The sequence below is a fragment of the Ascaphus truei genome, chromosome 20 (assembly GCF_040206685.1).
Source record: "Ascaphus truei isolate aAscTru1 chromosome 20, aAscTru1.hap1, whole genome shotgun sequence".
NCBI classification, from domain to species: Eukaryota; Metazoa; Chordata; class Amphibia; order Anura; family Ascaphidae; genus Ascaphus; species Ascaphus truei.
This window is the reverse complement of record NC_134502.1, coordinates 12,732,592-12,758,784: the sequence shown is the minus strand read 5'-3', so window position 1 is coordinate 12,758,784 and position 26,193 is coordinate 12,732,592. Positions and strand designations below refer to the sequence as shown.

Below are 26,193 nucleotides of genomic sequence, written 5' to 3'. Positions count from 1 at the left end.
CCCCAAATTTCACTCGTTGTGAATAAAACCTGAAAGCTGATTGGCTAAAAAAACTTGGCAAGCTGCCAAAAATTCCGGACCATTGCTGATTGGTTAAAATTCCGGCCATTATCCAATCAGAGAGCAGGGATTTCAATAATGTCCTGAATTTACCAGCTTTAGCCTATAATTTTACATAAACCACTTGTTATACGTTCCATCTGCACTATGACTTGTTTTCTTTCCCTGAGATCCTCTGATATATCATATCCATTGCCACAGATTGGGATGCTGCTTTATTTATCTGCTCCATTGTGCGTAGTAACTTTGAAAATTCTTTCCCCTATTTTCTTTTGCACTACAGTATTGCACTATGTGAATTTTTTTTCTTTTCTTTTTCATATGGTGTTCACCACCTCTCCCCTACGTTTTGGAGAGAAAAGTGGAAGAGGGTAATGTCGGGTCTATTGGGATCAGAACTCGCAACCTCTCCTATTCAGGACATCAGTTCTAGCAGGGAGTTAAACCCGCTGCTAGATAGCACCACAGCATACATTTGAGCTCCCCTGTTCACTGCTCACACTTGTAGCTAATCGTACGCATGGACACACCCCTTGTTTTCCTTTCTATACTTTGCATATTTTATAAGCATGTTTTTCGGGTGTGCTCCTTTTTGGTGCACAACGCACATTGAACTGCAAATAGGAAGTGGTCTGCTTTTAAAGGAAGCCAGGGGGAGGGAGTTACAGGTGTGAGTAGCGGAGCTCCAAAGTATGCAGTGATGGTGGAACAAGCCAGCAGCTGGTTAAGCTCACACCGCTAGAAGTGCTGCCCTGAATAGCCGAGGTTGTGAGTACTGATCCCATTAGACCTGACGGTACCCCTTTCTGCACAAGGGGCCTTAGGCTTATCCGTATACGCCTTTTTTAGGAGGTGTCATTTTTCTTTTTTTTAAGAAGTGTGACTAGTTTATATATTCATCCTTAATTTCTATTTCGTGATCCAAGCATTGATGAGTGTGGGTATTTTCCGGACAGGTAATTTCAGGTATTCAAATTTAGATATTTCATTAACACAGGCTTTAGGATCCTCAATCGTGCCAGACAAAATGAGGCATCATCCAGCATTTGTACAGATTATTTCCCCAGATATGTTCCATCTCCCAGAGGCTCATAAACAGACACACATAATTAGAGGCAAATCTTGTGCCCATTGCCGTGCCGTGAACCTGCCTATAAAAACTATTTTTTAAAACAAAATTATTGTTATAAAACTTTATATTAAAAGTAAAATTCCTTTGAGTAAGTCGTAAAGTGCTATCTAAATTTATATAATAAGGCACCGCTTTAATACCGTAATTGTGATTAGTACCTGCATATAATGAAGTCAACATCCAGACTTGCTCATCTATAATTTATATAGGGGGATGTAACACTACTTTGTGCTACAGAGAGTTTACAACATCCACAGAACCCTGTAAATGTGATGGTAACTAGATCAGAAAGAAAGACCTCTACATATTGGGACTGGTTCGCAGTGAGAGAACATTGTAGGAAAAACATCCAACATTCTAATGGCGGCTAGGATATTGGTTTGCGGGAAATCCAGAAAACCCAGAAAACGGAGGAGAAGCAAATGCATATTGTACCCACAATCCTTTTTGAGGGCACATTGGTCCCAATTGAATACCGTCCCTGATCTGATCTTTGAACACAAGGTAGTAAATGTCCCTGGCTTAAAATCTGGAGGGACGTAGGGGGTCCTAGTGTTTTACCAGAATATTTGTGTACTGGCGTTCTCTCGGAAATCTTCACTGACCCGCATTTATCTTCCATGTGTAACCCCTCGTTATTTTTCCCCAGACTAATTATACATATGTTAGGGTGGGGGGCCCAAGTCTTACTTCCCTGTATGAACGATATGCTAGGCTGCTAGGAAAGAGCTTTCCGGAGGTTGGACAATATAACAACACACATATTTGACTAAAAGGGGCTTGTGTGTGTACGCTCCCACAGTAACACATCTGTGATCATCCATCATAAGGATTATATATTTATCAGACACACAGTTTATACAACAATACACCCAACAAGTGAGTTGCTGCGTGTTAATCCCTCAATGTCCCTCCTAAATGATCCCGTGTTATGAAGGGGCCCTTTGTGGGTGCCGGAACCATGTTGGAGCTCTTGGGATGTGATCATCCATTCAAAAAAACAGGCCTGCAACATTTAACCCTACAGGGTTAAATGTTGCAGGCCTGTTTTTTTCGTAAAGACTTGGAAAGAAACCGGCATGTGTAATAAACAGTGCTGTGGTGTTTCCAAGTGGGATCCTCTCGGGGGTTACTAGCGACTCCCGGAACACGAGCAGCTGTAACTTGGGATGAAGCTTTACTGTCCTATCCGTAGCTGCTCTGAGTAGGCAGAACTGGAGTAGTTCTGCCCACGTTCTCATCTTGGCTTCCAACCTCACTGGGACAGGGAATGCGATGTTTCTGGTCTCGGTAGCTCTGTCCCCTCGTGCTCCACTGGGGACTCTTAAACACACTCTCTCTCTGTAGCGCCTCCCCTCCGGGTAACCAATCATATGACCTCCCTTTTGATTCTCAGTCTGTAGCTCAAGAGCTTGTCCATCAATCTTGGGTATCCTTTTGAAAGGGGGTTACACATGCATGCAGCTCATTCTCATTGCTACAATGCTCCCGAAGCGTCTGATCATGGCCGACAAAAGGAATCGCCTGTCTTCCAGCTACATCTCTTTGTTCTTTAGGAAATGGTTTAAAACTGGAAAGTTGTTTCATTCTGCTCTTTCAATGTAAAAAGCTGTTCCAGCGCAAATTTCTCTGCTAGAGATCAGCTTCTGTTGTATTTCTTGATGTAGCTCCTGTTTGGTTCGCTCCTAATATTGCATTGCTCGGCATAGTGATCCAGGGGGACCAATGAGGAAGATATCTTGTCCCACAAGATTTTTTGTTGCATAGTCCACCTCAGATGTGGTACTGCTGCCTGGCAGAAAGAATCACGAATGTAGTTTTGTGGCAATCCTCTCTTTCTGCCCCCCCCCTTCCCTTCTCCCAATCTCTCACTCTTTCTGCCCCACCTTCTCTCACTCTTTCTGCCCCCCATTTTTTTTCTCTCACTCACTCTCTCACTCTGCCCCCCCCTCTCTTTTACCCCTTTACCACCCCGACTTCTGAGCAGGCCCAACTTTCATTTTTGAACCTAGGGGGAGTGGTGTGGGATGGAGTACGCTGTAGCTGGGGAGAACTAGGGGCCTGTTGCCCATTGAGCCTCCTGCGGCCAGGGGCAAACCTTTGGCCAAGCTGAACTTCGAGCGTCGGCCAGCCCCCTGGAACTGCCAGGCCCGGGACACACGTCCCAGCTCTGCCCCCCTGTCTGCCCCCCTGAGTGCATGTACAGCCAGATTCTTCCCTCCCTACCTACCTCCTATTAACATGAATTGCTCTCTTATATAGGTAGGGTGGGATAAGGGCAAAGAATTTTTTTTTTTTTCCCCCCACATTCAGAGGACCTTACGAAATTCAACTAGCCGAATATGTGGGAGAAATGCACTTTAAGTCAATGTGCATTGCAATTTAGCTGAATGTGCTGTTTTGCAAACCTCTCTAATATCTCCTATTTGAGACCATAAATAGACCCTGTTTCACTCGCTTTCTGGTGATATTTCACCGAAACCTTGAAATTGAAAAATCTAAGACTAAATTTGCAACATTATTAGATCTTTTGAAGGTTTGCAAAACAGTTCGCAGAGAATGCGAGGCAAAAATTGACTTAAGATGCCCATTTTAGAAATGGCTGTGGCTGTCCTCTCACCAAAATCATTAAAAAAAAAAGTTTATATCATTTATTATCATGTAGGCCTATTCATTTTAAAAATAATTAAAAAAAATAAAATAAAAAACACTTTGGTATTAGTTCAGCCTAAAATTAAAAGAAGGTGGCTGTTTTTCAATATGGCTGGCATCTCGGTCACAGTTGCCATGGTGATCGTAGCAGTGCTTGTGTGTAGAATCTAATCGTGATTAAGTCCCTGTTTTCCACTGGAAGCTTTAAAGTCATTTGTAAGACTTCTGAAAATGGGGCAGTGGGTTGGCAGTGGGTTAAACACAGCCGGTTATGGGGGAGTGGAGACTAAAGCAGTTTTGGGGACGACCTTTGGGGGATAAAAGATTTTGGAAAGCTGCAAATGATAAAATGTTCCTGAAAAATCTTTGTGGAGATCTTTCCATCGATTTGTATATAACATGAGGGAGAAAGGGACAGAAGACATTTGGACATTATGTAACCCCTCTATTATTTTCACTTAGACTAACTGCTATATGTTAAGATGGGGGGGGGGGCACATCCTACGTCCTACACCCTACACCCCGTTACAACAATGTTATCCCATGTACTGGGCACGCAGCCCAAAGATGGCGACACAAGGATTTGAATAACAAACGAATTTATATATACCTCCTTATTAACACAGATATGCAGACATAATCGTGATCCTCAATCGGAGGACCATGTACATAATATTACTGTCTTTACAAACACTGCGTAGTCATGTACCAATGTTTCTCCCAAGTCCCTATGACTCCGTGTTATGAGGGGTCCGTGTGTTGGTGCCAGCACTATGTTGGAGCTCTTATTAAATGCGAGTGTAATCGTAGCAGGCCTGTTCTTCGAAAAGCCTTCAGTACCCTTGTCTGTAATGAGGATATCCTGCAGCGTTACTCACAACCCTTGGAACTCGGCTGGTTGCTGCATGTCCAAACCTCCAGTCAACTGTCTCTGATCTCTCTCCTCTCTCTCTCTTTGTTAGTCCTTGAGTTTCTGTAGTCCTGTCTGTTTTCTAATGCTTTGCTGGGCCTCCTTGTTGGATGGACTGACCCAGAGTCCCAGCCAGTCCAGCCTGAGATCACTCAGGCTCTCCCCAGGACTAACTCCACGTACTCCTTAAGATTCCTCTTCCACAGCCTTTCTTATTGGCTGTTTCTCTGTCTATCCTGGGTCACATCCTCCTGCCCCAGAAGTGACTTTCTGATGCAGCTTAGTGGGAGTTGTAGTTGTCCTATTGCAGCCAGATGATAGATTATAGATTTCATGTTTATTCCATAGTGGAATACGGATTTAGTAATTTTGCAAGTCTAGACCGTGAAGCCTAATTATGATCATATTTTTTAATTACCTGTTCTGGTGATGAGGGTTGAGGCATATAGCAGGGTTTTGGATATAAGGGAGAGCAGAGAAGGAGAATGAAGGATTTTGCCTACTAAACCGGTTTTTGCTTGTTCAACTGGATCTATATATGTCCTTTATTTGACCAGAGCAGGCCCCAGGGGAGGTTAAAGGGTTCAGCACTATTTAGAAACAAATATGTTTAGGGGGAAGAAAATTTATGTTTTGTGCGTGCGTGCGTGCATGCATACATGCATACATGCATACATGCATACATGCATACATGCATACATACATACATAAATATCAGTGCTAAAGTGTTCACCAAAATACTCGAAATAAAATGTGTATTTTGTAACGTCAACAACATTAGGCTAAATGTTGCTATACTAATTGTATCCATCAAGGATTGGTCCTGGGACCACTGCTTTTACTTATTTATTAATGACCTTGAGGTTAACATAGAGAGCAAAGTCTCCACCTTTGCTGATGACACTAAATTGTGTAAGGTACTACAATCAGAGCAGGATGTAATGTCTCTATAGAAGAACTTGGATAGACTGGAAACGTGGGCATGTAAATGGCAGATGAGGTTTAATACAGATAAATGTAAGGTTATGCATTTGGGATGCAAGAATAAACAAGTATTTTAAAATTAACTGGGGCAAAATTAGGGGAATCCTTTTGGTGGAGAAGGATTTAGGAGTGTTTGTAGACAACATGCTTGGCAATAGTGCCCAATGTCATGCAGTAGCTGCAAAGGCAAATAAGATCTTCTCGTGCATTAAACGGGGGATAGAAGGGAAGTAAACATAATTATGGAGTACAGTTTGGGGCACCACTCCATAAAAAAAATACATTATGGAACTAGAGAGAGTGCAAAGAAGAGACACTAGATGGAAAATCTAATTTAGCTAGCCTCTCCTCATAAATCAGATTTTGTTTACATTAGAAAAGAGTTGTCTAAGAAGGGATATGATAACAATATACAAATATACAGGTAAACCCCGTTATAGCGCGGTCCTCGGGGGCCAAACCGATCCGTCCGCGCTAGACCCGGGGTCACGCTAATTAAAAAAAAAAAAAAATGGCCGCCGCGCGCCTGATCGGAAGGGAGGGAGGAGGGAAGGAAGGGGTGGCCGGAAGCCCTACACGTCCCCTAGCAACGGCGAGTCCTCCCACCACCGGCATCCATTTCCTCCCCCCCAGGCCCCCACACCTACCGGCCCTCCGCGGCATAGCGGGGGTTAAGATGGCGACGCCCGTGCTGAGTGTCTGTGCCACGGTGGGAGAGCGGGGCCCGGTACGCGGTGTGCGCGCTGGGGATCCTGCTGGCCCTCTACGCCTACCACATGGAGAGGGAGAAGGAGAGGGACCCCGGCTACCAGGCAATGTGCGACCTCAGCGAGTGGGTGCGCTGCTCCAGCGTCTTATCCTCCAGGTACCGGGGAGGGAGGGGGAGACCCGCACACCGGTCCTGACATGCAGCCACAGGGAGGAAGGACACCAGAGCAAGGGACCGGTCCTGATCACCACCTCCCCGTGTCAGGAGAGATAAGGACTAAAGGGGGAGGAGGGGGTGTGCTTCCCTCACTGGAAGTCTCATCCTCTGAGGGGTTAATATGGCTGTAACAGGGGGGATATGACTTCAGTGCGGGTGTGAGGTTTTTTTTTATTGTAGGTAGGGCTACATTAAACCCCATGCGTGTCAGGAGAGGGGGAGAGAGACAGCACTCATTGCTCTGCACTGACATTCAAGCGGTTAAGGTGCTCATTGTGGCACTCAAGGGCTTAAGGTGCTGGGGTCTGTGGGGGACCTACCTGTCTGAGAGAGATATCTGTGTAGAGTGTGTGCAGTGTAGAGTGTGTGCAGTGTAGAGTGTGTGCAGTGTAGAGTGTGTGCAGTGTAGAGTGTGTGCAGTGTAGAGTGTGTGCAGTGTGCAAAAAAACGGGAGCCACGTGAAAACCGATTTCGCGGTATAACGGGGCGCGCTATAACGGGGTTTACCTGTATTCGGGATCAATACAAGGCTCTTTCAAAAGAACTATTCATCCCAAGGGCAGTACAAAGAACACATGGTCACACCTTAAGGTTGGAGGAAAGGAGATTTCACCAGCAACAAAGGAAAGGGTTCTTTACAGTAAGGGCAGTTACAATGTGGAATTCATTACCCATGTTAAAAAAAGATTGGGCATATTTTTAGAAAGGAAAGTTTACACAGGGATTTACCAAATAGGTATACGTGGGAAGAATGTTGATCCAGGGAGAAATATGATTGTCAATATTGGAGTCGGGAAGATTTTTTTTTTTTCTCCTTATGAGAGTGCATCGGTTTTTCTGATAGTGGAGTCATGAACACTCACTTTTTAGCCAAGGCGAGAGTGGCCTGCAGATCCTTGGATGTTACTCTGGGGCTCTTTGTGACTTCCTGGATGAGTTGCCGGTTTGTTCTTGGAGAGATCATGGTAGGATCGCTCCTATGCAGAGTGACTGTTGTCGTGAACTTTCTCCATTTGTCTGGCAGTGAATTGGTGGAGCCCCAAATCCTTAGAAATTGTTTTGTAACCCTTTCTTGACTGATGAGCATCAATAACTGCTTTTCTGAGGTCCTCAAAGATTTATTTTGATCGTGGCATGACGTGTTTCTACACACCTGTATGGTGAAGACCATACTCACAAAGTTTCAGAACTTTTATGTAGGGTGGGGCCTCCCAAACTCACACCGGAAGACCTACCTAATTATTTAAACACCTGATTCTAATTATCCCTTTTTGAATTTACCTGATAAAACCAGGGCTTAATTTCCTTTTTCACATACCCAGACTCCTAATTTCGTCTGTTTGCCCAAGTCATACTGTACATCATTTTGTTTCAAAGACATGGAATTAGGTGTTATTATTCTTAATGGGTACCATTACATTTTTAATAAAGTCCTCCAACTAAGTGGGACCTGTTTGTCACCTCATTCTGTGATAATGCAAGAATGTTAAGGTTTTCTTTGAAGCGGACAACCCAGGATCTGGCTATTGTCCTTAGCCTTCTCAACTACACACATTTCACTTTTAGTGGGCCTATTCTGGACCCAGGCTCACTTGTAGCATGTGAGTAAGTCCATGTAGCTTAACTTGTCCCCTTTTAAAGCACACAACGTCCTTCTATTTTCTTCAACGTTATTGGGAGGAGTTAACATAAATATAAAAGTTATTGTATGTGGATTGTAATAGCAAATGTCTCTTGTCAGGAGAATTATCTATGTGGGATAAAGGTGCTCTGCTATGGAGGGAAGTGCTTCTCTAAGGGGAAGGTGAAAAGTATTTCCTTTCTAAGGCCTGGGACATGGTGCAAGGGAGCGGCGCTGAGCAGCGCTGACGCTCATGCTCTCCTGCTCAAGCAGGAGATTTGTCTTGTCCCTGCATGAGCGTCAGCGAGCGCGCTTGTGTGCCGGGTGGGAGGCGGACCTGGAGGCGGGGCTAGAACGCCACGTCACCGACGTCACGGACTGCCATTGGCTTCTGGCAGTCACGTGACCGGCCCTGCGCTTGCATGAGCGTCAAAATTTAAACTTGCCTGTCTCCTGCATTTCCACACGCCTCGGCACGCCTGCGGAAGTGCCGTCTAAAGCCGCGCTGATGGGGATAATGTTTCAGCACGTTCTTTTTGACCATGTCCGAGGCCTAAGGGAGGAGTGGAAGATGTGTCTTGCTCACTGTGTCTGCTGATGGAAAAGAGGGAGCACACTTTCCTGTCAGACAGAAACAAGCTAAGGGGCATAACAATATGCAGATAAAGGCAGGGGGAGAGGACTAAACCAATCTCAAATATGATCATTGGGAGGTTGCCATGGCAACTGGCTAATGGCTGTGTAAAGGGGATTATTATTTGTAACAATGTTGCAATATACACAGCTCTGGCTGCTTCAGAGCAGAGGGAAAACAAGCAACGCACTGGGGAGGGCTGGCAGCCTGAGCGCAGGAAAAATACACAGAAATAGACAATCTTGTTCCAGGACCGGGCCATCAGTGATAGCCCCCCCCCCCCCAAATTAAGCCCTCTTTCTATATCAGTACAGACACATGAAGTGTCTTTAACCTGTCATAAACACAATTTCTTCTATTTTTAACACTATTTCTAACCAACGTTAACCCCTGAAGTACCAAATCGATTAAAATACTTAATTTTTGAAGTGAAACTTCCTTAGTGGCACCTCATTCGTGATGGGGCAAAAATGGATTGTGGAGACAGAAATGAAACGGATGTGACGTCAGTGCTGGCAGTTGAGGCCGGGCTGTGTTCTGGCTCAGCCCGACCCCAACACTGACATCACACCCGCTCCACAAATTAGATGCGGCGGCGGCGGCGATAGCTGCCGGCGCCGCTCCTAACGGCTGCTGCTCCCCCCACATGGCTGATCACATATGCGGCGGCGGCGATAGCCGCCGGCGCCGCTCCTAACGGCCGCCATTCCCCCCGCACATCCGCTGCCAAGCCGCGCATGCTCAGTAATCATGGGGACTGGGGGAAAGCCACGCATGCGCAGAAGCGGTTGGCAGCGGCGCTGTTCCCCGCCCGCTGCCACGGCTGTTGACATGTGTTGCCGTTCCCCGTCTGCTGCCCGGGACAGCAGAGACCGCCCGACCGGGACAGCCCCCCCCCACCCTTTCCTAACCTGAATGGGATCTCCCTCCCAGCCCACACATGGGCCCGCCTAACTTCCACTACCGCTGCCATGCCGCGCATGCGCAGAAGCGGCTGGCAGCGGCGCCATTCAGCCCTCCAGTGACGTGGGCGTTTGCGGGCCCCCCAGGAAGCGGTGGTACAAAAACCGGGCGCAACCCGCGCGGACCCCCCCCCGGACCCCCCACACACTGACGGACCCCCCCGGACCCCCCACACACTGACGGACCCCCCCACACACTGACTGACCCCCTCAGACCCCCACACACACTGACTGACCCCCCCAGACCCCCACACACACTGACTGTCCCCCCCAGACCCCCACACACTGACGGACCCCCCCACACACTGACTGACCCCCTCAGACCCCCACACACACTGACTGACCCCCCCAGACCCCCACACACACTGACTGTCCCCCCCAGACCCCCACACATACTGACTGACCCCCCCCAGACCCCCACACACACTGACTGACCCCCCAGAGACCCACACACACTGACTGACCCCCCCAGACACACTGACTGACCCCCCCAGACCCCCACACACACTGACTGACCCCCCCAGACCCCCAAACACACTGACTGACCACCCCAGACCCCCACACACACTGACTGACCCCCCAGAGACCCACACACACTGACTGAACCCCCCAGACCCCCACACACACTGACTGACCCCCCCAGACCCCCGCACACACTGACTGACCCCCCCAGACCCCCACACACACTGACTGACCACCCCAGACCCCCACACACACTGACTGACCACCCCAGACCCCCACACACACTGACTGAACCCCCCAGACCCCCACACACACTGACTGAACCCCCCAGACCCCCACACACACTGACAGACCCCCACACACACTGCCTGACCCCCCCAGACCCCCACACACACACTGCCTGACCCCCCCCAGACCCCCACACACACTGCCTGACCCCCCCAGACCCCCACACACACACTGCCTGACCCCCCCCAGACCCCCACACACACTGACTGACCCCCCCAGACCCCCGCACACACTGACTGACCCCCCCAGACCCCCACACACACTGACTGACCACCCCAGACCCCCACACACACTGACTGACCACCCCAGACCCCCACACACACTGACTGAACCCCCCAGACCCCCACACACACTGACTGAACCCCCCAGACCCCCACACACACTGACTGAACCCCCCAGACCCCCACACACACTGACAGACCCCCACACACACTGCCTGACCCCCCCAGACCCCCACACACACACTGCCTGACCCCCCCCAGACCCCCACACACACTGCCTGACCCCCCCAGACCCCCACACACACTGACCCCCCCAGAGCCCCACACACACTGACTGACCCCCCCAGACCCCCACACACTGACCCCCCCAGACCCCCACACACACTCACAGTCACACGCACACTCAGTCACACACACTCAGTCACACTCACACGCACACTCAGTCACACGTACACTCAGTCACACTCACAGTCACACGCACACTCAGTCACACTCAGTCACACGCACACTCAGTCACACTCACAGTCAGACGCACACTCAGTCACACTCACAGTCAGACGCACACGCACAGTCAAACGCACACGCTCAGTCACACGCACACTCTCAGTCAAATGCACACGCTCAGTCACACGCACACTCTCAGTCACACGCACACTCAGTCACACGCACACTCTCAGTCACACGCACACTCTCAGTCACACGCACACTCTCAGTCACACGCACACTCTCAGTCACACGCACACTCTCAGTCACACGCACACTCTCAGTCACACGCACACTCTCAGTCACACGCACACTGTCACACGCGGAATTCACACTTAGTGCAAATAGCTAATACAGGGGATGTGTGCCGAGCACGCGCATTCTAAGTCAAATTTATTTGCGTTTTGTCATTGAGATTGTATTTTGATTTTTAATTAAAACATCACCAACACCAACACAAATACAATTTCTGTGACAAAAGTCAAAGAAGTTTCACTTACTATGCGCGTGCACAGCACACACAGCTTTTTTTTTTTATTACATGCACTAATACACACAAGCGCTCATACATTTTAATCTGGTCTGTAACTGATATATATATATATATATATATATATATATTACACCCGCGTGTCCAGGACATACGTGAAAACGAGAGGCAACGCTCAATGTATTACTTCCTGGTAAAACATTTTTATAAATATATATGCACTTATCCATACACACTTATAGACTGGCACTGATGTACATTGTAGATTTGTAGCTGCTCTGGGTGCACAAACCATGTAATGTGTATGATAGATGCAAATATGGAAATGAATTGTGGTACCATATACATTTATGTTGTCATCTGTTTAAGTCCCATGAGTGCCATCCTTCCTGAGATAGAGGGAGAGAATATTTATCTATCTCTATTGCAATTTTATATACACACAGTGGCGGATTTCCTATTAGGCCCGATAGGCCCGGGCCTAGGGCCGCAAAAGTGTCGGCCCCCATATACAGATGCCGCACTTACCTATGGCGGCCGCCTCCTTGCTGCCGCACTCCTCCTTTTGAATCGCAGCGTCAAATGACACCGCGGACGTCACACGGCATCTGGTTGCCACGGCAACATGATATTGCGACGTCAATTATCATGGCAATGCGAAACCGTGGAGAGTGTACGTGCATGAGCGCGCGCTACGTGAGCGTGGCCGCACAGATTGACTTTAAAGGAAGTGAGCGCGCTCGGTGGCAACGTGGACGGAGTCTAATGTGGGCAGGGCCGATGCTACCACTAGGCAACTTCTTAGGTGGTCGCCTAGGGCGGCATATTTTGGGCGGCGGCGTAGGAAGAGGACGGCTGGCGGCAGCACCAGGAGAAGAGGACGACGACTATGGGAGAAGAGGACGACGACTATGGTGGGAGGAGGATGTCAGGTGGCGGGAGAAGAGGAGGGAGGACCATGGGAGCGGAGCAGAGTGGCACAGGAGGACGGCTGGGGAGAAAGGAGGAGGAGTGGGTGATCAAGGAAAAGGAGGGGGATGAAAGAAGAGGTGGGGGTTGAGAGGGAAAGAGAAGGCAGGTGGGTTGAGAGGGCAAGGGGAGGCGGGAGGGCAAGGGGAGGCGAGAGGGCAAGGGGAGGCGAGAGGGCAAGGGGAGGCGGGGAGGCGAGAGACGAGATGAAGAAGAGGGGGAGGGGTGAGAGAGAATGGGGCTCTAAAAACCAAAAAATAAATATCCTTGTACCGGCCCGGGTGACATCTCTTCATCGTGCTATTAGTAGTAGTGGATTGAGGCTTAACTGTTATTTATTACAATAAGCATATTTTCTTCTGATTTAGGATATTAAATATATATTGTGTTTGGAAGAATAGAATAAAAGATGTGGCCGATGGATTGCTCTGGTAATCGATGTACACGTTAATGCCGGGAGTTTAAGGCAAGGAGGAGATGGGTTAAAAAGATTTGAAAGGATAATCCTTAAATGCTTTCTGGGTCAAATTAATCCTTCATTTTTCCTCTGGCCGGAATTCCTGGGAGCGGGGCGTCCAGCCAGCTCCTGGTGTCAAACCGGTTTAGCAGGCTGAAGCTTACATTCCTGTTGCATAAAAAACCTGTCTCACCGCTTAAGTAAAAAAATGGAGCTTAGTTGGAATATATCAATCTTGCGTTTTTCAAAATGGCTGCCCTCTTGCTCACTATGATCAGGAGGGGGTATTCTTGGGGTTGGTTTGAGGCCTCTGCTGTGCACAAAGTTATGTGCAGAGTTTTTATTTTATATGGTTAGAAAATAGGCATAATTCCAGTAAATCTGACCAACTCCTTAACCAAACCGGGTTATTAGGCCAAAGTCTTAATTTGTCTGCATTAACAGTCGCCTATCTCTCCACTTCCTTCTAAATACAAATAAAATTGTGTTGAGACGTAGTATTACTATTTACATGTAATCTAATTATTTAATTTGGGCTAGGTGATTTGCTTGGGAACACTGGAGAATTGGGGGAGGGCTTGGACTCAGGTCGGGGAACGTGTATTCCAAAAACTGAGCCATTGTTCACCCCTAAATCTGAGGCGCATAACTATGCAAGAATTATCGGGCTGAAAATCGAAACGGAGGCCTGGACCCTGTCGGCTAAATTCCCATTGGTTAGTTTGAATTTCCCACTCCCCTTAAGCCCACCACCGTTCACTGCCCTACAACTTTGTAACCTCCCACGGTTCTGATTGGTCCGTCTCAGACGAGCCCTCGTTCCCTAATTGGCCAGCAAAGACCATCTCTTTGCTGATTGGTCATTACCTGGTCTTCCATGGTATCAGAGGGAAGGCTGGGAAAATATGTAAACCAATGCCGACCAGAGCTCCACCGTTATTACTTGGTTCCTAGCTAGTCTTGGTGTCAGACTTACAGGAAATTTGAACCTGAAAGCTCACCCAAGGTACTGAGATACGCTAGATGGACGATTGTGGAAGACCTTCTGGGATTCCCCACCCCGTAAGCCTCTGTTTTGGTGAGTTAAGCTTGCATTTGTGCATTGTGCTGCTCCTGTAAACTCTGTTTATTGAAGTCTTTCGTTCTGTCTGGTGCTTGCGATCCCGACATAAGTCTAGTCTCCTGTGACAGTGAAGTCGTTAGTAGTGGTACAGTAGTTTGAACCTTTTTGCTTCATCTGTTAGCAAATCTACACCAATTACACCTGTCTGGGATATGTGAATATGCTCAAAAGTGGTATTTTATATTTGCAGTACACCAGCATTTCCCAAACTTTTTTTTCCGTGACCCGGTTATTTTTTAACTTCTTTTTCGTGACCCACTAAATATGTTATCGCCTATACTGGCCTATAGGGCCTGCACAGACACACACAGCCACTGATACACACACACAGCCACTGATATATACACACACAGCCACTGATACACACACAGACACACACACAGCCGCTGATACACACACATACACAGCCACTGATACACACAGCCACTGACACATGCAGCCACTGACACACACACTGATACACACACAGAGCCACTGATACACACACACGCAGCCACTGACACACACACCCAGCCACTGACACACACACCCAGCCACACAGACACTGCTACACACACACACTGATACACACACACACACACACTGATACACACACACACACTGATACACACACACACACTGATACACACACAGACACTGCTACACACACAGAGACACTGCTACACACACAGAGACACTGCTACACACACAGAGACACTGCTACACACACAGAGACACTGCTACACACACAGAGACACTGCTACACACACAGAGACACTGCTACACACACAGAGACACTGCTACACACACAGAGACACTGCTACACACACAGAGACACTGCTACACACACAGAGACACTGCTACACACACAGAGACACTGCTACACACACAGAGACACTGCTACACACACAGAGACACTGCTACACACACAGAGACACTGCTACACACACAGAGACACTGCTACACACACAGAGACACTGCTACACACACAGAGACACTGCTACACACACAGAGACACTGCTACACACACAGAGACACTGCTACACACACAGAGACACTGCTACACACACAGAGACACTGCTACACACACAGAGACACTGCTACACACACAGAGACACTGCTACACACACAGAGACACTGCTACACACACAGAGACACTGCTACACACACAGAGACACTGCTACACACACAGAGACACTGCTACACACACAGAGACACTGCTACACACACAGAGACACTGCTACACACACAGACACTGCTACACACACAGACACTGCTACACACACACACAAACACTGATACACAGACACTGATACACACACACTTACACTGATACACACAGACACTGATTTACACACAGACACACACACACACTGATACAGATACACACACACACGCTCTCCCCTATACGCACACAGACACAAACAGTGAATTACAGGCAACGATGGATGTGAGTGACTGGAGGGGGGAGGGGGCCAGGGACACTTGGGTGGAGGGGATGGGGCCAGGGACACTTGGGTGGGTGGGATGGGGCCAGGGACACTTGGGTGGGAGGGGGCCAGGGACACTTGGGTGGGTGGGAGGGGGCCAAGGACACTTGGGTGGGTTGGAGGGGGCCAGGGACACTTGGGTGGGTGGGAGGGGGCCAGGGACACTTGGGTGGGAGGCAGTGACTGGGTGGGGTGACTTACCTTGCCGCCGGACGCTTTCCCCTGCTGCCCCCGATATCCCCTGCTGCCTGGGACGGGAGGTGGGCTTGGGGGCACGGGAGGTGGGCACGGGAGGTGGGCTCGGGAGGGGGTGCCACGGGAGGTGAGCTCGGGAAGCTGGCCGCGGGGGGAAGCGGGCCGCAGTAGGAGCTTGTACTTCCCCCTCCGTCCCACGTAACGTGCGGGCCGCAGAGGAGCTGGTACTTCCTCCTCCGTCCCACGTTGGGAGCGGGGAGGAGGAAGGGAGCGGGCCCTGCTTGCCCTGCGCAAGCGGGGGGAATCGCCGCCATTTTTTTTTTAACTTGAGCGGGGGGGACGGGAGCCACCGCGCGCGCGGCCAGCCTCGCTGCGACCCGGCAATTTTGGTGCCGTGGCCCGGTGCCGGGTCGCGACCCACCATTTGGGAAACGCTGCAGTACACCAATGAATAAAATTATGTTTATTTTCTATTGTTTCTAATTAAATAGTTACATAGTAGATGAGGTGAAAAAAGACGTACGTCCATCAAGTTCAACCTATGTTACATTTAGATGACAGATACTTTATCCTATATTTGTATTTACAGTACAGATCCAGAGTAAGGCAAAGAAAAAACCCCAGTGAAATATCATCCACTGGTTTCTCATAAGGGGAAAAATAAATTCCTTCCTGACTCCAAATATTGGCAATCAGATTAATCCCTGGATCAACATCCTTCCCATGTTTACTTATTTGGTATATCCCTGTATACTTTTCTTTTCTAAAAAGATTCTGGTGACCAGACGTCCCGGTTTAGCCGCAAGTCCCTTTTTTATTGGTCTTTGCCCCGGGTCCTGACTTTTCTTTTAAATATCTGTTTTTGGCTGTTCGCAGGTGCGTGCTAGTCACGTTTGCGCGATGGGCACTTGCCGGTCGCGCTTGCGGGAAATTTGTCCCGGGAAAAATATGGTCACCGTAAAAAAAGATGTCCAACTTTTTTTTTGAAGATATCTATTGTATCTGCCGTCACCAGGGTTGCCAGGTGACTTGTCCAAAAATACTGGACACAATGGTAAAAGATGCGGACCGCTCCCCACCCCTCCCAATACATATAAAAATATACCCCCATGCCCCCGAATATATAAATAATATACCCCCACCTCCCCAAAACATACACAATATATACCCCCACCTCCCCATTACATATACAAAATACCACCACCTCCCCAATAAAACTCACTTACCTTAGGGATGGTGTCGTGTCGGGCCCAGTGGCTGCGGGGGGGAGGGGGAGCGGTGGCTGTGGATGGGAGGAGGGTGCCTGTGGAGGGGGAGCGGAGGATGATGGGGGGGATGCAGGGGGGCCGGCGGACGGTCAGAGCAGTTGCCGCCACGCCCGGCTCTCCCCTAGCTTTAGGCTTCTCTCTCCCTGTCTGTCCCACGCCGAGGTGTCTGATGCTGACACGCGCCGGGCCTCCCCCTCACGCCGGTGCTCACCGGAACCTGAGCCCTGCCGACTTCCGGTGCTGACATCAGAGGACCCGGCGCAGGTCAGCATCAGACACCTCAGACAGGGAGAGAGAAGCTGAAGCTGGGGGAGAGCCGGGCATGGCAGCAACTGCTCTGACCGGCCGCCCCCCCCCCCCCCTGCGTTCGGAGAGAGATAATACTGGACATATGTCCGATATGACCTTTCATTTTATACCGGACGCAGGGGCAAAATACTGGGCTGTCTGGTTCACAACCGGACACCTGGCAACCCTAGCCATCACAGTCTCCATGGGTAATGAATATCGCATTGTAACTGCCCTTACTGTAAAGCAGGGGTACACAACTGGGGGGCGCGCTAGATTTTCTGGGGGGGGGGGGGAGAAAGGGGGCAGCGCGACAGTTATAGAGGTCCCGCGCTCTCCCCCCAGGCATTTTTAAATTAAATGCCAGGGGACCGCGCAAGTCCTCTATAATACACTTGCCTTCCAGCGAAGCGTCGTCCTGGTAACCTGGCGTCACATGACCCCACACGTCATTTGCCGATGGGGGGGGTGGGGTGCGAGGCGCTGAGGAGAGCAGGCAGGGGTGCGCACGGGGAAAAGTTTGCGCACCCCTTCTGTAAAGAACTTTTTCCTTTGTTGCTGGTGAAATCTCCTTTCCTCCAACCTTAAGGCAGGGGTGTGCAAGCTTTTCTGTTTGCACCCCCATGGCTGCTCTTCCACCCCTCCCCCCCTGCTCATGCCCCCCCTCCTTGCCGGCTCTCTGGCATGGGCGGTGTCATGGCGAGGCATCACCGAATAGACGACGGAGAGCAGTTACGAGAGTTACAGAGGCCTCACGCCTCCCCTGGCATTTAATTTAAACGTTGTCGGGAAGAACGCGGGGCCTCTAGGTGCTGTCCCTCCCCCCCCCAAAAAAAAAATCTTACGCCCCCCAGTTTGCACACCCCTGCCTTAAGGTATGCCCCTGAGTCCTTGTACTGCCCTTGGGATTAATAGTTCTTTTGAAAGCTCCTTGTACTGTCCATGAATATATTTGTATAAAGTTATCATATCCCCTCTTAGACGCCTCTTTTCTAATGTAAACAAACCTAAATTAGCTGACGATTTGGGGAAATGTATCTGAATTTGAGCATATGTTGGTTTCTCAAAATGACCACCCTCTTGCTGTGGCGATCTTCATATTGGCCTTGTCCTGTGTAAAATACCAATTCCTAACCACTGGAAAAGCCAATATGATTATACTTCTAATTCATTTGTTTTCTTTATGAAACGTAAAGTATAAAATTCAAGGCATTGTCATTTTCAATATGGCCATCATTAAGATGGTGATGTTAAGCTAATAGTTGAGGTTTGAGGCCTCTCCTAGATAAACACCCCCACCCTCCCCAGATTTTTTACTTTATTTAAAAAATAGAATGTTCTAAAGCGGTTTTTTTTTAATTTGGGTCTAAAATATTAGTTTGGGAGCACTTGGCACTGATATTCAAGGTAAATGCGTTTCCCCCCCCCCCTCCCCCCCCCACGCCCTTGCTCCCCCATTCTTAAATGTAAAATATTACGGACCTTTTGCATGGTGGTTGTAGTATTGGTTTGAAAAGTGTCGTCGCTTCATGTGTTTCGTTGGAGAAAGTTGCATAATTTTAGGTCTGTTATGTATATTAACACTATATAAGAACAATGTAGTACACCATCAACTGATGTTAACTAAATTCATGTCACTGTATTGCATCAAAAAGTACCAGATACACTGCGGTAGGTTCATGTTCATTAAACGAGAAGTGCCAGTACCTCTCCCCACTCCGAGACGAAGCCCTCTGTGTAAGGGTGAAACGCGTTGAGGGGGAGACGGTGGTGTAGCTCTGGTGTGTGTACAATAAAGTTTTTTGAAGAGACATCCGGGAGCCTTCTTTCAGACATGCGCAGTTGCGCCGAACTTCCACCATTTTCCTTTTCATCAAACGAGAAGTAGGAGTTTTTTTTCCTTCGTAGCTGGTAAATATGTTGAACTGTTGTGATCTAAACGGAAACACTAAGGTTAGTATAAAGTTTGAGTTCAAAGTGTGTGTTCAAAACGTCCTTCTGCTGAAACGCGCGCCCAAAGAGGAGGGCGCCGCTGTCTGATTGCGTAATCGATAACGCGTTGTTCCCCCTCCAGAACGATACGTTGTTTTACGAATTAATTTTTTCAGTCCTCTGTTATGCCATCAGCATATCGACAACCAGCCCCAGCACCCTGGCCAGGATAATGAAAGACTGAGCAGAGCCATGGACATGGTGTAAACTCCTTAAGAGCCCGGGCAAGGAGGGTAACAGAAAGACTACATTAAAATCGCCTCGCAAATGAAGGGAGAAACCATGGTAATGGCTAACCCAATCACAGGTAGAGGTCAACAGGCACTGTTTGAGCGGAGTTTCCAGTGGTGCAGATGGAAGTTGGAGCGCAATGAAGTTGACTAGCGCTCTAATCCCCTGCATCCGTGGTTGCCTTCCTTGAAGCCAGCCCAGTTCGAAGATGCTGGAGGACACCGCACAAGCGCTGGGGGGGGGGGGGGGGGGAAATCCGAACCCGGCTTAACTGCCCAGCGTTCCCGCGCACTCCGAATCTCAAGCAGGCAGTTTCCTCCTCCCCTGTAGTTTGGGGAGGGGCTTAGCGAGACGTAATGAGCTGACGTAGCTCAAAGGATGTCCCAATAGGACATTCCGATCAAACTCCGGGGATTCTGGCACTATTTTTGTTTTTATGGATTAGCAAGTACTGTAGCTCCATATCGTGATTTATAAAGTGATTAGGAATGGGAGTAGATAAATGTTTTTTGTACCGCATTTCTTTATGAATTATGTTTTGTAGGTGAGCTAGAAATACATTTTTATTATTTCCAACACCGTCTTCCCTACAGAAAAACCGCTGCATATACTGCACTCTCTTGCACTGCACTTTCTTGCACGCAGCTGGTATTTTACACAAATGTATATCTATCCCCCGTCCCCTCTGGTGGGTCTGAAGCTTGAGCACGTGGCCCCTGAAAGCGTGAGGCTCTGTGCAACAGTACCCCACAAAAGCCGTGTAGGTGTACAAGCTCTGCTGCTAGCAGCACAATGGCAACCTCGAGTGCAGCATCTTAAGCTTAAGGGTGGCCATCTTAAACATGTCCCTTCTGTCTGTATCATTCACCCTGCGGGGAGAGGGACAGACTCTATTTGACATGGGTCCCTTGTGTCACGGGTTTGGTATGTTGAGGTTTATAAACTCTGATTATCCGCTTTAAATCTCCTGTATTCTGCTCCCTGCTGTATAAATCCGATGGTATTATAAATTCCTGGTGCTTTAACCTCTGCAGTGCTGGCAAGGGACTGGCAAGGGACTGTGGCAGCCTCCCCCTCACACATATATTCTACTACACCCTCCATGTGTACACATCACAGGTACTGTACAAAACAGGCAACAGCAGGGCCAGCCTCCCCCACACATACTACTGCACCCTTCTTGTGTACACAGAACAGGTGCAATGTAGGCAGCAGCCTCACACGCAGACAGCAGCAGTGCCAGGCTCCCTCTCACTCCCCTTTCTTCACTCTCCCCTTTCTCTTCTCTCCCTCTCTCCCGTAGAGGTGCCTGTGGAGTTGGCCTCTCCCTGCTACACCGACCAGTATGAGCAGGAACACGTGAAGCCTGCAGTGGTCAGCTTCCTGTTGTCCCCGGATGTGTACTGCAGAGCATACCGTGGAACGCCTCATAATGACACTGCTCCCTCGCGTGACAACGCCGCCCTGCTGCTCGCGCTGGCGCGGAAGGGGCTGGCTCCTGCACAACATGGGGAGCCCGTCAAAGCCGGTGATCTCCGGGAGAAGCCCATCCGAATGGTATGAAAACAGGGTGGAGTGAGGGTTCAGGGGTAACACAGGAAGGCGGTGTGTGGGGGCAGTGGGGGCAGAGGAAGGTGGCATGTGGGGGCAGGGGTAAAAGAGGAAGGTGTAGGGGAAGGGGTTGCAGGGGAAGGCGGTGCGCGTGGGGGCCTGGGAGTTGACACATGAATCTCTGCTCCTCACAGGCTGCTCACCTTTCTGTGATTGACGCTCTGATGACCGCTTACTCCACCCACTGTGCTGACCCTCTTCCCTCAAGAGCAGAGCCTGACCAAGGGGGTGTGGAGATGAAGCTTCTTGATTGGGTGGACAAGGTATGGAAGCCACGCCCCCTCCAGTTCTCCCTTAATGCGCCCCTCCCCCATTTGAAGGCCTTGCACTTCCCCCCAGTTCTCCCTTAATGCCCCCCCCCCCCCCCCCCATTTGAAGGCCTTGGACTTCCCCATTCAGGGATTCCTACCCCTTTCTCATCCTTCCTCCCCCTTTCTCACCCTTCCTCCCCCTTTCTCACCCTTCCTTCCCTCCCTTTGGGTTTCATGCCCTGATCTTCCCCTACTCGCTCCAGAGGGCAGATAGAGCTCACCCATCATATATTGCCCCCCCCCACCCCCCCAGGTAAATCGTCAGCTGCAAGAAGATACGGAGAGGGAGCAGTGGCAGAAGCAGCCACCTGCCCAGGAGGGGCAGAACCAAGCCGAGGTAAGTACCCCCTCCCTTGGGGAAAAGCTGCCCCCTCTCCCACACCTTGTGTGCGCTTCTGTGTGTCCAGCCCTAGAGGTGGTGGGCTCTGTAGCACTACCCCCTGGCCAGGCCCAAGAGGTCATTCTTAATAGGCTACTTTTTATCAAATTGTATGAGTTGAGGAGAACTCAACCCCTGAAAATACTTCCTGTGTATTCATTGTCTGTTCATCTCTCTTTTTCCCTCTTCCTCTTTTATTCTTCGCTCTCCCCTCCTCCTTGCGCTCTCCCCTCCTCCTCCTCCTTGCGCTCTCCCCTCCTCCTCCTCCATGCGCTCTCCCCTCCTCCTCCTCGCGCTCTCCCCTCCTCCTCCTCGCGCTCTCCCCTTCTCCTCCTCCTCGCGCTCTCCCCTTCTCCTCCTCGCGCTCTCCCCTCCTCCTCCTTGCGCTCTCCCCTCCTCCTCCTCCTCCTCCTTGCGCTCTCCCCTCCCCCTCCTCCTTGTGCTCTCCCCTCCTCCTCCTCCTCCTCCTCCTCCTCCTTGCGCTCTCCCCCCTTCCTCCTCTGCGCGCTCTCCCCCCTTCCTCTAACTGCGCGCTCTCCCCCCCCCCACACTCAGGAAGCATGTGAACAGAGCTCCCAAACATTTGGTTTGAAATCGGTTTTATTTTTTTCTAAGTTTATTTCAGTTGATATATTTTGGTGTGGGAACTGTAGGGGAATACACTGTGTTTTGTAGGGAGTTTGGGTTTATTTGGGTGTTTTTTTGTTTTCACCCAGAGGCTGCAGTGATTCACCACAGCACAGCTATACTTTGGCTGGGCTGGTAACTGCAGCTTCAACCCCCATCCCCTCCCCCACCACTGGTTGTTTGGTTTTCTTATGCTCTTTTATTTTAAGTTGATTTGTTTTTCATTTGGATTTGGGAGCTCTGTGCTTTTAAAGTTAAGAATACTGTGGTGCAGCTCCTCGCTAGGGAAAAAGGAATTAATTAGGGAGGAAATAAAAAAAACTGCAGTAATTTTAAAAGCTACATTTTTTCCTCTTGGCAGAGAGGTAGTTAATTAGTTCTTAAACGGACAGCACCTCTCTGCACCTCTCTCCCTGGGCACTACCTCCAACCCTGACATATACAGTAGGCTTTTTAATATCATGCCTAAGGGGAGGAGAGATAGTAGGTCAACAGGGGCTGCACCCGGGCACCGGATCCCAAGACCTAAGGTCCCAAGGAGCACTAATCATGGCCACAGCTCTCGGCCTGGTACATCTAGTGCCCTGGCCGCACCTCCCCCAGCTCATGCTGGTAGCTTAACCCCTGCAGCCCCAGCTACATCGTGGGCGCAGGTGGCAGCTGCAGGCATTAATCCCAGCAACAACAATGCTGGGGCCACACCATGCCTAAGCAGGAAGCTTGGGTTGAGGTGCCCAATATCACCTAGCCAGGGCATTGAGGCTTATGTGATGGCGGTGGCGGATTGCAGTGTACGGAAAGGGTGTATTCTTCCTCCGTACGCTGGCTGCCACCCACACCCTGGTGCAGAGGGGCATTGCAGTAGGGGGGACCTACATCCCCATTGAACCCCTGGAAGGGTTGGGCACTAGAATCATGCTTTCTAATGTGCCCCCCTTCCTCCCAGACTGCCTCATGCACCCCCACCTGCAAGCTCTGGGAGACATTAAGTCTGCCATTACAAATATACCATTGGGCTGCAGGGATAGGGCGCTGAGGCACGTGCTCTCCTTTAGGCGGCAGGTGCAACTGCTGCTGCCAGGGAGCAAACAGAGTCTGCAGAAGGGTCCTTTGGGGTGCCCTACGAGGGCATCATGTACATGGTGTACTATGGCACGGAGAAGGTTAGGTGCTATTTGTGCAGGGAGCTGGGGCATGCTTGCAGGAGCTGTCCCAAAGAGAACAAAAGATCTACCCCAGATCCTGCACCCACTCCTCCCTCTGCCAAAACACCCTGTACCGCTGTGCCGCTACAGTGGGGCCCTCGAGGGCTCACGTCCCCCCTAGGGCCGCAGGAGAGGTTGCTGCCCCTGCTCAGGCAGCGACTTCTGGATCTCTCCCTAAAGAACAAAGGGAGAGGAAAAAGGCCACCTTGGTAAAGCCACCCTCTGTTGTTGTTGTTGCTGTCTCCCCCCTGAGCACACCCTACCCCCAATGTAGGCACCGTGCAGGGGAGCGGGATGAAACTCATGCTGGGGAGACAGCAGCACCCTCTCCTGGGGAATCATTTCCCAGGAAGAAGTTTAAAACCAACAAGAGGGTGGCTAAGTACGAGGAGGGTGAACCTTACTATGTTCACCCTCTAAAGACTCCTAAGTGGAACAAAGGATCAGTTCTGCACAGGGTGGTCGGGCCCACTGGTTAAGATCAGCCAGTATGGGCCGGATTCCACTTCAGATCCCCAACGGGGTGAGGCTGTAGGCTCATGGAATCTGGAGGAAATGAGAGGGGCAAGGGAGGTACCCAACGTTTCAGGGGTGGGAGGCCAGAGTGCTATACAGCATGAGGCCCTGCCCCTGGACATAGACGTTTGGGTGCCTTCCAATACCTCTCTGAATTGGAAGGTAGTCCCCGGGACTTGTTTCCGTTGATCTACCACACCGGATGCAGCTGTCTTCGGGGGCTCTGGGATCGGCCAGGATCCCCTCCGGCTGTGCCACCTTTTGGGTGGCATACCTGGGGCAATGCCCCAGCTCATGTCACTGGAGGAGGGGGAAGAACTTGGACTGACCCCCATGGATGACTCTGGGAGTGCGATTTAAGGGGGTTGTTGGGGGTGTGGGGGATGGAGCAGGGGAGGCAGATATGAGTGGGGGTGTTGTGGTGAGTACTCCAAATTACATCAGGGAGGCGTCTGATGTGGGCCGTCTCCGTTGGGCTCTCTGCAGGAGGCGCCTGCTGGACTGGACCCTCCCCATGGGGTGCTCACCGAGGAGAACCCTCTCACGATTACTGCAGGCCCCTGCGATATCTCATCTGCCCAGGTGGCGGTGGAGGAAGCGGTGAAGGCACTGCGTGCCTCTGTGGCCCCCAAGGTCACTCTGAGGCCACTGCCTCCACCCAACCACAACCAGCTACCCCTGAACTTTCTACTCCAGAGTAAAACATAGTGGGTACAATGGACCCTCCGTGAAAACATCAAAGGGGGGGCCCATGCTAAGGCTGAGGAAATTAACTCCCGCAGGGAAGGGCGGGAGTTTTGAGATCATCAGCTAAGAGTAGCCCGGGGAGTTGGGGCTCAGTGAGGAGTCCTCTGACACCGCGGAGTCGGTGGACTCCCTGACCCCTGTTTTCCCTGCCCAGGAATCAGCTGAGTTCCTGGAAAGTACTCTCAACGGGCAGAGAAGCATGAAGGTACAGTTGGCCCTTGAGAGGTGGAAGGATGCCTCACTCATTTTCCACTCTCTCTCATGGAATATATGAGGGCCAACCGCAGAGCCAAAAACTCCGGGACCCTTGACCATGTTCGCGCCCGGAAGCTTTACCACTTGTTGCGAGCCCACATGGCTGCTCAGGATTCAGCACCCTGAGCACCTGTGGGAAGCAGAAGAAAAACTCCAGACTACCAATGGCTTTGAGCATCGGTACGCTTAATGTAAATGGCTGTAGGGTCGGGGTTCGCAGGTTCCAGGTGCTCTCCTTTTTACAGAAGGGTATTCAGTGAGTTTCCTGCAAGAAACTCATACCACTCCAGAGGCCGATGCCAGCTGGCATCTGGAGTGGCGAGGCGGGGTCTTCTTCAGCCATCTCACTTCGTCATCTAGTGGGGTGGTGACCTTGTTCTCGGAGTCCTTTCAGTCAGAGCTACTGATTGCCAAAGCTGTTGTTCCAAGCCGTCTGTTGCATCTCAGGGTCCGGCACGAGGACTGCACGTTTAATTTATTGAACGTGTATGCTCCTGCCACCAGAGCCTTGAGAATGCAGTTCTTCGTCAGACTAGCTGAATAGCTGGAGACAGTCGACGCGGACGAGTACATGGTCCTCGGAGGTGATTTCAACTGCACCCTCGAGGCTCTGGACCGGAATGGTGCAGAGCCACACCCATACTTTGCGTCTACCCTGCGGGAGATCATTGCCCGCAACTCCTTGGTAGACGTCTGACAAGGACAACATCCCGGGGCATCCACTGA

General features: G+C 50.2%; 1 protein-coding gene across 4 annotated transcripts in view; it reads left to right on the top strand.

The window, feature by feature from the left end:
- The window catches only part of CAMSAP3 (calmodulin regulated spectrin associated protein family member 3), a 93,726-nt gene that overhangs the window by 23,937 nt on the left and 43,596 nt on the right, over positions 1 to 26,193 (top strand). For all 4 annotated transcript variants that reach the window (XM_075577276.1, XM_075577277.1, XM_075577275.1 and 1 more), the window contains exons 2-4: positions 21,120 to 21,373; positions 21,562 to 21,690; positions 21,992 to 22,075. In XM_075577276.1, the coding sequence (XP_075433391.1) occupies positions 21,120 to 21,373; positions 21,562 to 21,690; positions 21,992 to 22,075 (467 nt within the window). The remainder of the gene's footprint in view (positions 1 to 21,119; positions 21,374 to 21,561; positions 21,691 to 21,991; positions 22,076 to 26,193) is intronic.